Source organism: Eptesicus fuscus, chromosome 2 (assembly GCF_027574615.1).
Source record: "Eptesicus fuscus isolate TK198812 chromosome 2, DD_ASM_mEF_20220401, whole genome shotgun sequence".
In the NCBI taxonomy this organism is placed as follows: Eukaryota; Metazoa; Chordata; class Mammalia; order Chiroptera; family Vespertilionidae; genus Eptesicus; species Eptesicus fuscus.
This window is the reverse complement of record NC_072474.1, coordinates 114,932,934-114,945,165: the sequence shown is the minus strand read 5'-3', so window position 1 is coordinate 114,945,165 and position 12,232 is coordinate 114,932,934. Positions and strand designations below refer to the sequence as shown.

General features: G+C 62.8%; 1 protein-coding gene across 5 annotated transcripts in view; it reads right to left on the bottom strand.

Annotated features, from left to right (window-relative positions):
* The window catches only part of TBC1D14 (TBC1 domain family member 14), a 73,040-nt gene extending 68,356 nt beyond the window's left edge, over positions 1–4,684 (bottom strand). Inside the window, exon 1 of one of the 5 annotated variants that reach the window (XM_054708263.1) lies at positions 4,504–4,684. In XM_054708263.1, the coding sequence (XP_054564238.1) occupies positions 4,504–4,609 (106 nt within the window). In that variant the 5' untranslated portion in view covers positions 4,610–4,684. Of the gene's footprint in view, positions 1–3,720; positions 3,736–3,938; positions 4,075–4,503 lie in introns of those variants that run through there. The other 4 variants (XM_054708256.1, XM_008150889.3, XM_054708267.1 and 1 more) reach the window with 4 other exon arrangements.
* Positions 4,685–12,232: the final 7,548 nt, after the last annotated feature.

Genomic DNA, 12,232 nt, shown 5'->3' with positions numbered 1-12,232 from the left:
CCCCACCCCTGGCCCCTAGTTTACTCTTCCGCTATCTGTGTGGCATCTCCGCGTGGGAGCCCGCTTCAGAGGGCTGCCCAGCACCAACCCCCATCTCTCCTGCTCACCCAGGCCTGGCTCAGGCAGGGAGGTTCCTGGGAAGGAAGGCACAGGGTGTTCCAGGTCTCAGGTGCCTCGGCATTAACAATTAACAATTCACAGGAGCAGCCGCTCTGCTCACCAAGTGTGCATTACACGCTGGGCCCTGTGTTCCGTGTTCACACCCACCATCGGTATAACCCCCCCAACGACCCTGTCACTGCCACCCACAGACAGGAAGACAGAGGCATGGAAGGTATACGTAACATGTAATAAAGTGGCTGTGCCGGGGTCATACATAGAATGGCGAGCTTTATAGTTGAATTTTTAAATGTTTTTAAATGTGTTATTCTTTAGGATTTTTTTAAAAATCCTAAAATAAAGAATTTCTCAGAAGCTCAATATAGTCCTCTGCGGGGTGAGTGGCAACTTCTAGGGACCTGGCATTTAACACAATGTGTAAGCTTTGGTCCATCAGCAAACCAGGGAGAAACGGTTAAACTGCGGAGGGTCCCAAGGCTCCTTTAGAACCCTAGGGAACAGACATTGGAGTTATACTGCCCAAAGGTGGTTATGTTTAAAAGGCACGGGGGGAGGAGGGGAGCAGGGACATTTTCAATCAAGAACTCTCAATGCATGGGGGATTCCGCGCATCCCAAAATGTTTCAGCTACATTTAGTGAAATACCAAACCAGCCGTCATGTAAGTACCCATGTGATTAAGAGGCAACTGACAGGTTAGCAAGACATTCAGACCACTGAACAAAGCCAACATAATGTGTAATCTCAATCCTATCTAATTAAGAGGGAATATGCTAATTGACCGTCATGCCCTCAAAGATGGTGGCACCCACAGCCACAAGATGGCAGCGCCCAGTCCTCTCAGCCCCTCAGCCGCCCAGGGCCGGCCCAAGGCACAGGCAAGCCTTGGATGGCGGCTGCCCAGCCACCCAGGGCCACCTGAGGCTCAGGTAACCAGGGCCGGCCGAGGCTTGTGCTGCCGGCAGTGGCAGCAGCAGAGGTGTGATGGGGCATCGCCTTCCCCTGATCACCGGGTCACCTCCCGCCCCTGAGGGCTCCCGGACTGTGAGAGGGGCAGGCCAGGCTGAGGGACCCACCACTCCAGTGAATGAATTTTCATGCACCGGGCCTCTAGTTGTTTATAGGAGAAATCATTTAGCCCAGCCGGCGGCTCAGTGGTTGATTGTCAACCTATGAACCAGGAGGTCACGGTTCGATTCTCGGTCAGAGCACATGCCTGGGTTGCAGGCTCGATCCCCAGTGTGGGGCGTACAGGGGGCAGCTGATCAATGATTCTCTCTCATCGTTGATATTTCTAGCTCTCTCTCCTTCTCCCTTCCTTATCTTAAATCAATAAAAATACATTTTTTTAAAAAAGAAATCACTTACCAAACATTTACCATGACCAAGCATGCTAGCTACTATCACATGCTCCAAGCAGCACACACCTGGCAAGTACAGTGAAGAACTGAGATTCAGAGAGGCTAAGGAACTCACCCAAGTTCACACAGCGACAGAAACTGGATTCAAACCAGGCCTGACATCAAGGCCCACATATATGGCTTGCTGGAGTGCTTAAGAACACAGGCCCTAAATTTTGTGACAATCAATAAGCTAAACAGTTAATAATTTTCTTCTGTATGTATGTTAGCTTCAATAGAAAAGTTTGAAAAATAAAATAAAGGGGGGGGGGGTGCAGCAGGGTCTGAAGATAGATTGGGTTGAAATCCCAGCTCCTCCATTTTGTATGACCTTAAACTAGTTTCTTAATTGTCCCATGCCTCACTTTCTATGTAGTAAAGCGGGGCCCATACTAGACCCCATCTCCTCCGGCAGCTGACGAGATCAGGGAAGAAATCCACGGGAAGCCTTCGGAACGGTGCCAGGCTCGGTGCCAGGCTCCAGTTAAGCCCCAGAAGAGCTGGCTGTGTTCTTTCCTGGGCCCCGAGAGGGCCAGCCAGCTCCGCCCACTGTTTTAGCAGCTCATTTGCACCAGCAAGCCATTCCACCTGCACTGCCTCCGTGCAGCTTCTTCCTGCCATTCACACCTCCCCTCGCACTTGCTCTGTGGCACCGACTGAGCCTGGGCCTCAACTTCCCCATCTGTAAAATGAGAAGTCTGGCCCAGCTGATCTACCTGGGGTCCTTCCAGCTTGACAGTCTAGAATTCTAAACAGCCCTGGCCCTAGAAAGTTTATGCCCGCCCTAAAACAAACATTAACAACACAATCATTTTCCTAAAACCCTTTTGGGCGAGTAAATGTCTGTTTTAATGACCACCAAGGTCTCCAAGGTCCACCAGCAAGCACAACACGCTGGGCAGGCAACCCCTGGGCTGAGGCGGCGACAGGAAGGTCAGATGTGCTGACCAACAGGGGAGAGGCAGACTCCAAAACCAGTTGCTCTGATAAGCTGGGTCCTCACCAGGAGGCCTTCGGCAGAGCACCCGCAAGAGGAAGTGGGGGCATGAAGGTCAGACATCCACCCACTGGACAGAGGGGAGTGGGGCAGAGGTGCAGGGGTGGGGAGTGGAGGGGTGGAGAGGCAGAGGGAGGGTGCCTAACGGGAGAACTGCGGGCGATCAGCAGCAAACGCCAGGGAGGCTGGGGCACACTGGGAACACTGTCCACACACGTGGAGCAAACCCAGCTCAGTGCAGAGCGAGGCGCCGGGCGGGGACCTGCCGCCACCTCCCACCTGCTGGGCATGCAGGACCCCGAGGGGCGCAGAGTCTGGAGCCCCCTCTGCCTCCCTAATGTTTCCCGGAGGGGCACTCACTCAACCCCAAGTGCCGCCGGGTTCTCACAGGGCTGGGGGTCAGGTGGAGCCCAGGGCCTCAAGGGGTCACACACACAGGACAACCAAGGCAGCTCAGCTCCGGAGGGGAGGCAGGGACAGCCCCTGGGCAGGTAAGGTGGGGAGAAGCCACACCCAGACCTGAGAGCGGGGCTGACCGCCGACGAGCGGGGCAAGAGGAAGCGGCCACTGCTGGGAGGAGGAGCGGCCACGCAGCACCCACCTGCGGCCGCCCGCCCCCCGCCCCCCACCAAGGCAGGGTGAGCTTGGCGGCCGCGGTCCTGGCCCCGGAGCCTCCCGCACAGACAGACCCCTTTCCAAAGCAACGCTCCCAGTTCCGCTGGTGGAAACGGTGCCCTGGGCAGTTTGGGGCAGAAATGGCTTCCCGGGGCCAGGCCGGACCCGGCCCCGCAATGCCCGGCGAGGTGCGCAGGGCCAGCGCTCCGCTTCCTCAGGGGCCGTCCCCGCCGCGGCCTCGCCCCCGCGGCCGCCAGCCGTCCGCTCCTTCCTCCACGCGGCTCCCTGCCCCGGGGCCGCCTGGGCAGCGCCCCGACACACACCGGGGGCCTCCCAGCCGGGGCCACCGAGGCGCAGGGGGTCCCCGCCGAGGGACGGGCATCCCAGGAGGGCGTCGGGGCCCGGGGGCTCCACAGCGGAGGGCGGCAGGTGCCGGGCACCGGGGCCCCGAGGAGGAAAGGTCGCGGCGGCCGGGAGGGGCGGGTCCGCGCGCCCAGCCGGGTCCGCTCCGGGCCCGCGAGCCCCGCGCCGCTGAGGGGAAACTTTTCGTCAAGTTCCGGAAAAGCGGCGTGTCGGGCGCGCGTCTCACCGAGCGGCGCTGGAGTGCCGCCGGGCGCCGCAGTGTCCCCCGGGCCCCTCGCGCTCCCCGGCGCCGGAGGGGGCGCCCGGGCAGGACCGGCCCCGCGCTGCCCTCCCGGCCGCCTCAGGCCGCCTCCCGCTCCGGCCCGCGCTGCAGCAGGTGGCAGCGCCCGCGCGCCGGGCCCCTCCCTCCCCGCCCCGCCCCGCCCCCGCCACAGCCCGCAGTACCCGAATTAGCTCGGCCGCGACGCCATCCCGGGGCCGGGGGGCCGGCACCCCAAGTCCCGCGGGACCCGCAACTTGCGCGGCGAGTACGCCAGGAGCGCGGCCGGCGGCGGCCGAGAGCAGGTGCGCGCGAGCCGCCCTAGGCCCCCAGCGGAGCGCGCCCTCGCCCCGCCCCGCGCGCCCTCGCCCCGCCCCGCGCGCCCTCGCCCCGCCCCGCGCGCCCTCGCCCCGCCCCGCGCGCCCTCGCCCCGCCCCGCGCGCCCTCGCCCCGCCCCGCCCCGCGCGCCCTCGCCCCGCCCCGCCCCGCGCGCCCTCGCCCCGCCCCCTGCCGGCCGCGGCCGCTCTTCCGCCCGCGCTGCCGCCGCCCGCCGCGCCTCGCCGCCGCCGCTCCTGGAGCTGGACGCTCGCCCCGCAGCCCTTCCTCAGGCCCGCTCGCCCGTCCGCCGAGGGCCCGGCCGGCGTCTCCGGCCCCTGTCTCTCCCGAGGGCCAGGCGGAGCCGCGAGGGGTGTCTGAGAGCATCTTGGTGGCCGCGGGGCCCCCGTGGACACCCGCCTGGGGCCTCCCTACCTGGTCGGCTCCACCCGCGGCCATCTTGGAAGTGGGAAGCGGCCGGGAGGGGGAAGGGGCTCGAGCGGCAGGGACCAGGCGTGGGGAGCCGAGCGGCGGAGCGCATCGATGGGCGCCCCTGCCCCGGGGCAGGTGTGCGGGGAGGGGTCCCCGCCCCCGCCTGGCTGGAGGCAGGAGGCCTCTGTGGGCGAACCCCGCGCCCGGCCTCGGCCCCGGGGACGTCGCTGCGGGGTCCTCCCTGCCCGGCCTTAGTCTCTTTGTCTGTAAAACGGGCTTTTCGGGTAGGTGTCCTTTGTTGAGCCCAGTGCCAGCGCCTGGGGATCTTGGAGAATGCCCAGCCCTCCCCGGGCCAGGGGGTCTGGAAGTGAGATACAGCCTTGGAAGTTGTGGAAAGTACAGACAAGTGTGGGGACCGCTGGCCCAGAGCCCGGGCATCATTTCCGGTCAACACTGCAGAAGCCAATGGACAGCGTCTGCGGTCAGAGCCGTGCACTGAATGGGAGAGGCCGCCTGCCCCAGGTCCCGGACCCGCCAGTAGCTGGGCGGGGTCAGGAGCCAGGGGCCCCGCCCCGACCACCTTCCAAAGCTTTGGTTGCGTGGTTCCTGGTCCTCCCCGTCCTCCTGGAATGGAGGCCTCCTGCGGCGAACCTGGCTCCTCCTCTTTACTGCTCTGTTCCCTGCACCCGGCAAACAGCAGGCACTTCACTGTGGGTTAAGTTGCCATCATGTCCCGGGGGCATCGAGGCTAGAGGAAAAGCCAGTGGCTCGGAGCCCGAACGCCTTTGATCGCACCAATCAGGAGCCCCGAGCGCTGCCACGGGCAGAAGGACCCGGGAGGAAACCCCAGAGACCACGCCGAGTGTGCGGCGGGGAGGGGACGAGAACCCCCACCACAGGGACCATCGGAAGCTGCAGTGGGAGATGCCCTCGTCCGCCCCGGTCCTGCGGGTTGGGCTGTCACGGCTCTGCAAACGCTTGGCACCTATTAAGATGGCAGGAGGGGTGAGAACTTCCAAAAGGTTCAAGAGAACCCATTAACACCCTCACAGGGCTCGGTGCAGAACAGCAGCTTTATCAGTGCTTCAGTTTCTCAGTGGTTTGAAGTGAAAATAATACCAGGTCTCCTTCAGCTTATTTTAAGAAAACACGGGAAAGTACAGGCTTGCTTGGGGCCTGACTTCGTTAGCAGTGCAATACATCAGATTAGTAAATCTGCTTTTACCGTGTCCAGCCCTCATTCTGAGTCTCAGGGTTTTAAAACGCCACAATGACAAGGAACCATGGTCTTGAGTCCAGAACCAAACAGAACTTGTGGTGGACAGATTTGCATTTGGCGCCCTCTGCCTGCCCTCTTCTCACCCTCCCCATCCTGCTGCCCCCCCCCCCCCATCCTGTCCCCACGTCACTGCGCCCAGAGCCTTCCTGGGCCCTCAGCGTGTGGTTTGTCCCCGGCACCCAGAAGTCACAAGATTAAAAACACAGTGAACAAGCTCAGCTGTGTGGCCGTGCACACGGGAGAGAGCCCCGGAGCGGCCGCCAGGAGGGAGCCTCCGCCCTTGGCTGCCGGAAGCAGCACAGACCCTCACTCCAGAGCCATCACCGTGCCCACTCCGTCTCAACAGGCACAGCTACCTGTCCCCTGCCTGCACTAGGGTAAATCCTCGAATTCGGGGAGGCGGGACTCCTGACGGAGCACCTGCAAACAGGGAGAAGGCGTGGCCTCAGCAAAGAAGGAAGCAGAAGAGAGAACTACCGCACTGAATCCCTGTGGTCCAAAGCGCCCCTACCACCACCCAAATCCCGGCAGACTGCGTGTAAGGGAGGACATTACCACCGGGTTATTGACAACCGTGAGGGAAGGTTAACGGAATGGAGCCATTTAAAAAAACCTTTAGAGTTTATCGTATAGCTAGCACAGAGGAAATGCTTAAGTTATAAGAGTGATACTGAATTTTAAATAAAGTATAAAGCCAAAGAGTGTGGAATTCCTCTCCCTGCCCCCCAGCTGTGCTGGGCCTGCAGGTCGGTGGGGAGCTGCCGACAGGGTCTCTTCTGCAGGACGGGGGTTCGGTAAACTTGCCAAGAGTAAGGCCTACTTCAAGAGACACCAAGTGAAATTTAGGAGACGACGGGAGGGTGAAACGGACTACTGTCCCCTTAAACGCTTGGAAATCCGGGATAAAAATAAGTACAGTGCACCAAATGTAGGATGATGGTTTGCATAACCAGCGGAGATGTTGTCTGTCAGACTGCTGTGCCCGTGCAGGAGGGGAGGAGGGCTCTGAGTCCCTGGCCCTTCTCACCGGAGCCCCGAGAAGAGGCAGGAGCTGTTCCCACTCTGTGGAGGGGGAAACGCAGGCTCCCAGAGGTTGGTAACCAGTGAGGGCCAAACCCCTGCTGTTGACAGTGCTGACCAGAGCCCTGAGACTGACGGCCTCTGACTGCCCCAGGGACCCCCATGTGCTGCATCGTTGCCCCATTTTACGGGGAATGCTGGAATCAGGTGGGTCTGGCCCAAAGTCAAGGGCCACCCATTCCCAGAGCATCCCAAGTCACTGACGGGAAGAAGTGAGTTACAAGGAAACGGACAGATCCAAGCCCAGGGCATGGGGAGGGCGGGGACTCCTGTGGCTCTCTGATTGCTAAGAGGTGCCAGGTGCTGGAGGCCTTAAGGCTCTGGGTATAAAGAAACAGAAAGCACTTGGGAGTGGGGCTCCCGTTACAGCACACCACAGTGGAATTTTCCAAATAGCCTTTTTTTTTTAAGGCATCTCCCAGCTGCCTGCTGCTGCCACCATCAGAACAGGAATCCGGTTTTACATGGAGTCGTGGGAGGTGGAGGCGGAGGGTGGAGGTGAGCAGGGGCACGCAGCTCCAACACCGGATGACCCACTGAACCTGTCCATGCCTGAGGCTCTGTCACTGGGGCTGAGGTGTCTCCAGCCCCACAGAACTCCCTGCTGCGCCCAGAGCACCTGAACTCCCACATCCCCGTCACCACACCTGCTCTGCCTCTTCCTGGCTCTCCCTTCCTCCTTTAGTGCCCAGTTCCCTCCCGTGGTGGCTCAAAATGTTACCCCAGAACATCATCCTAATTCTTACCCCACATCCCCGCCCCCAGGCTGCCACTGGGCTCCAGCCACCTCCGGGCCACCTCCAGGCACCTTATTGTCTCGTGGGGGCTCTGTGAAGCCCCCAGGGCCCTAGCAGGCAGCCCGGGCCACAGAGGAGGAATGACAGCAGAGCCTCCCAGCCCGGCATGTGTGTGTGCTCCCTACATCCTTGCTCTCGTGGCAGGGAGGAAACTGAGGCTCCGATAGGGGAACCTTCCCACCCACAGCCCCACAGCTTCCGCGTCCACAGGCAGGATTTGAGCCGGGCTGTTTCGTTGTTTTTTATTGATTTCAGAGGGAGAGGAGAGGGAAACATCAATGATGAGAGAGAATCATTGATCGGCTGCCTCCTGCACGCCCCCTACTGGGGATCGAGCCTGCAACCCGGGCATGCGCCCTTGACCTGGAATCAAATCCGAGACCCTTCAGTCCACATACAGACGCTCTATCCACTGAGCCACACCGGCCAGGGCGAGCCAGCCTGGTTTTATCCCATAGCGTCCCACCCCTCTCCCGGCCCCCTGGACATAGCCTCCTTGGGTCTGGGTCAGCGGCCTCTAAGATGATCTGCCCATGAGCCTGGGAGCTTAGCAATGGCACACGGGGTGCTCAGGAATTTGAGGTGCCTCCTCACAGGGCTGAGAGCTGGCGGCCTCCCCCTCCCGGGAGGCGGTGCTGGCATCGGTTTCCACCCTCACGGAGACCTGCCCTGTGGAGGAGGAGGAACAGTGGAGGCCAGTCTGCAGTCAGGTGCCGGTCATTCTGCGGAGGGCTACCCACTTGGACTGTGTGTAACCCATGACTGCGCCTCCTCCTGCCCCTGCCGGGCCCAGCGGTGCCACATGGCCCTGGTCAGGCAGAGCCACCCCGAAGGCTTCACCCTGCACCACAGCCTGCCTCCCCCCCAGGGTCCCCGAGTGGGGAGGGGCTGAGGGGCTGCCAGGCAGGGACATTTGGGGCAAGATGAGGAAGAGCCTTCCAATGAAGGGGCTGCAGGGGCCGCACGCCTTCCCTGCTAAGTCCTGAGACGGTCGGCGCGGGAGCCCCCCGCCGGAGCTTATCTCCGAGGGGACTGTGATGTCGTCTTACCAGAAAACCAGGGCCGGGAAGGTTTACTGGTTTAGAAACAAAGATTTCCAGTACCAGGTTTAGGACCCAGCACACAGTAGGCTCTTGATAGGTGTTTGCTGAATGAATGTTTATAAACTGTTAGCAACCGAGGCCCCTTTTCCTCCTCACTAGCAGTTGAACGCCAACATGAAGAATCCCGGAGCCTCAACAGACCCCCCACCTGCCAGGTGCACCACCACCAAGTCTGGGAGAAGCACTGGGGGAAGGGGGGGGGGGGGCGGTGACGTCAGTTCAGTGTGGGAAAGTCACCCAGAGGCCCAAGTCTCCCACTTCCTCCCCAGCCTGGGGGGGGGGGGGGCCAGGTGGGGCTTGGTCTGGGAAGGAGGAGGCAGGGAAGTGAGGAGCCCAGCCGCGGACCACCAAAGGTTTCCTTAAGCCAGCGGCCGCCAACCTTCCGGCTGGTCCGCGGACCGCCGGCCCAGAGGGTCACCTGACCACGTGGCGGCCGGCTCACTGGCACCCCTGGTGCAGCTTTATGGGGGGAGGTGGGTGCTGCCAGCAGGCCAGACTGCAGGCTCCCAGGGACGGGGCACCGAGACAGCACGGGCTGCTTGTGTGTGGGAGTGACCAGGGCAGGTCTGGGGGGGCAAGACCAGCGCAGTGCAGAGCTGGAGCTCAGAGCCAGGGCTTGCCACTGTGAGCGGCACCGAGGGGGGTCCCTGACCTCTATAAGCAGTTCCCAGGTCTGTGCACAGGCTCCCCCACCCCCACCCCCACGGCAGGAGGCCGGGGCCTGAGTGGGCAGCTCCTTATCGCTGGCTCCCAGCTTGCAGGGCGCCATGGTCATGTCTGACACTGGGACCAGCAGGAACTGTCCTGAGCAGACACAGCCAGTGCTCAGGCCTGTGCTGGAGGAGAGGAGCTGAGCCAAGCCCCCCTGGATGAAGGGGACCAGGACTTGCTAGAGGCCCCCATAAGCCTGGGGTTCATGGCAAGTGGTTCAGCTGCTCCCCACACTACTCTGCTCCAGCTGGGAGGAGGGCTGGGCCAGCTGGGTGCCTGCACCACCCCGGGCCAGGACTGAGCCCTCGAGGGCCCTGAGCCCACAATCCCCAGTCCTGGCTCCTCTGCAGGCCTGAGAGCGGAGGGGAGGAGCCGCAAGTGGCGGCCGCTCTGGCCTTGGGACTGACGAGCCAACAGCAGGCCCAGCTCACCACCGTGGGCGGGCACTCCTGCCCGCGCCCCGAGACTTGCCAAGCGGCCTCTCCAATGGACACCCCGATGGCTGGCAGGACCCGAGGCGGTGGGCATGTGGTGCGCATGCTCTGGCCAGGCACCGTTATCAGAGCAGGAGCTCCTGGTGGGGTGGCAGGCCGGTCCCAGCCTGCTGGACCTGCCCCAGGATGCAGGGCTGCGTGGGGGCAGGGCAAGCGTGTGCAGCGGGAGAGGAGCGGGGAGCTGGGAGGGGGCACCGTGCACTCGGGAGCTTGTCCTCACGCCAGGCGAGATGGAAGCTTTACCTGCCCGGCGCGGCACCGGTGGCCTGGCCTGCGCGGGAGGGAGCAGGTGGTGCCCATTCCGGTCTCAGCTGGTGGGGAGGGCTTCCACCTCTGCAAGGGGCACGAAGGCTGCAGGAGTGCCCTCGCTCCGGCAGGCCTGCCACCAGCTCCCAGCACGCGGGAGAGCGCCGAGGGCCAGCGCCCCGTGGAGCCCCATCCCTTCCAAACAGGCCTCCCCAGCCCCGGGGCCCCCGGGTGACCCCCGGGACGGTGACATGAAGAGCTCAGGCCGTGTCTGAGCTGCAGCAGCCCCCAGCCGGCCCCTTCCCCACAGGGCCAGGGACCTCACGCCACAGGGCTGGGCTCTGATGGGACACAGGGTTCTGCCGCTGCCCCTGGCCTCGGGCCTCGGCCTGGCCAGCACAGGAGGGACAGTGGCCTCACTTCAAGGTGAAAGGGGAGGACTGAGCCAGCCACATGAGGACCACGTGACGGTGGTCAGCACCGTGGCGCAGGCCTCTGCCGGCCTCTGCTACCACCAGGAGGAGGGGAGAGGAGGAGGGGAGAGGAAGTGAGGGCGGCTGCAGGCGTGATTTTCTGGCGAGTTCGCGGACTGGGGTGTGGCAACTTCTCCTTCGCGTTTCCGCCTTTGCTTTTCCCCGTCCAGGAACCACAGGGAGGCGGGTCTCGGAGGACAGGACCACATCCTGGGTTTGCACACAGGAGTCTGCACGGCTGCACCGTTTCGTCTGTGCAGCCAACGTGTTAGGACCTCCGTTTATGCCCGAGGGCACAGGCATGGGGGTGAGCGGCCTGGCCCAGGAGCGCAGGGCCAGGGTGGCAGCAGCAGACCCGTGCCAGGCACTTGGCTCAGCGGGACCCCTGCAGATGACGCCCTTACAACACAACTCACGACGGGAGACCGCTTGGCAGCAGTTACCAGCCCCTGCACACACCTTCCTGGCTAGTGGGTTTGGGCACGATGGAGGTTCGGGCATTGTCCAATGGGCTCGGTAGCTACGATGCCCACTTCAAATCCTGGCTCACCAGTCACCAAGTGGGAGCACGTGCTTAACATCTCAGTGCCTCAGTGGTCCCATCTGTGAAACGGGGTGCCCGCACCTACCTCATCGTTTGTTAGTTAACGGCCAACGCGTGGCAATGGCGAGCCTGTTCGCTGTGACTATTCCTAGCAGACAACACCGACACCACCCACGTTAGATGCTGGTGGCATTACGTCAGTGCTAGTTCGGTAAAGTGAGGCAACGTCCGGAGGCGTCACCGGCCACCCACCCCAGTGACGCAAGGCCGCGGCGGGCTGCGAGCAGAGGCGCATTTCCTGGTCTGCGCTCGCAACAGTGCCCAGCGTGATGCCATCCGCTCGGCTGCTTTCCAGAGAAACCGGGGCTGGGCCCTTCCGTTCCTGGACTGCTGTGCGGACACCAGCTGGCCCACGTGCCCAGAGCCGCCGGGGTGGCGGCAGCAGTGACCCTGGGCTGTTCGGAGAGCACTTGGCTGTGACAGCGGAATGCCTGGGGACGGGTCGGCGGGGCTGGCGGGGAGGGCCGAGTGTGTGGCACTTGTGAGCGGTGATGCTGACGGATCTTAAAGAGCCAGAGCCCAGGGGAGCCCACGGCAGCGAGGCCACGGGCACCCCCCCAAGGCGGGAGGCAAACCACAGCAGAGGAACCTCCTCGGGTGACCCATCGCACAGGGGCCGCTCTGCGTAGTGTCGCCCGCCAGTCCTGCCACAGGTGCCTCTAGGAAGGCAGCGTCTGTGCCCCCTCCCACCCAACCGGGCAGTGGCCATCCGGAGGGGGGATGACTTAGTTCACACCAAGACACACCCGGAATGATGCCCACCGACTGCTCAGTCAGCTCACTCAGAGGGCTGAAGGCACGAGGTGCCGCTTTAAACCCTAGACTTGCTGTAACTTACTCAAGGTCAAGGCCAGCGAGCGGCCGGCCGGGGCTCCAGCGGCAGGAGCCGATACGGCGGGCACTGGCAGTCAGGGGCGGTGAGGACTCTGTAAGACAGTGCTGGTT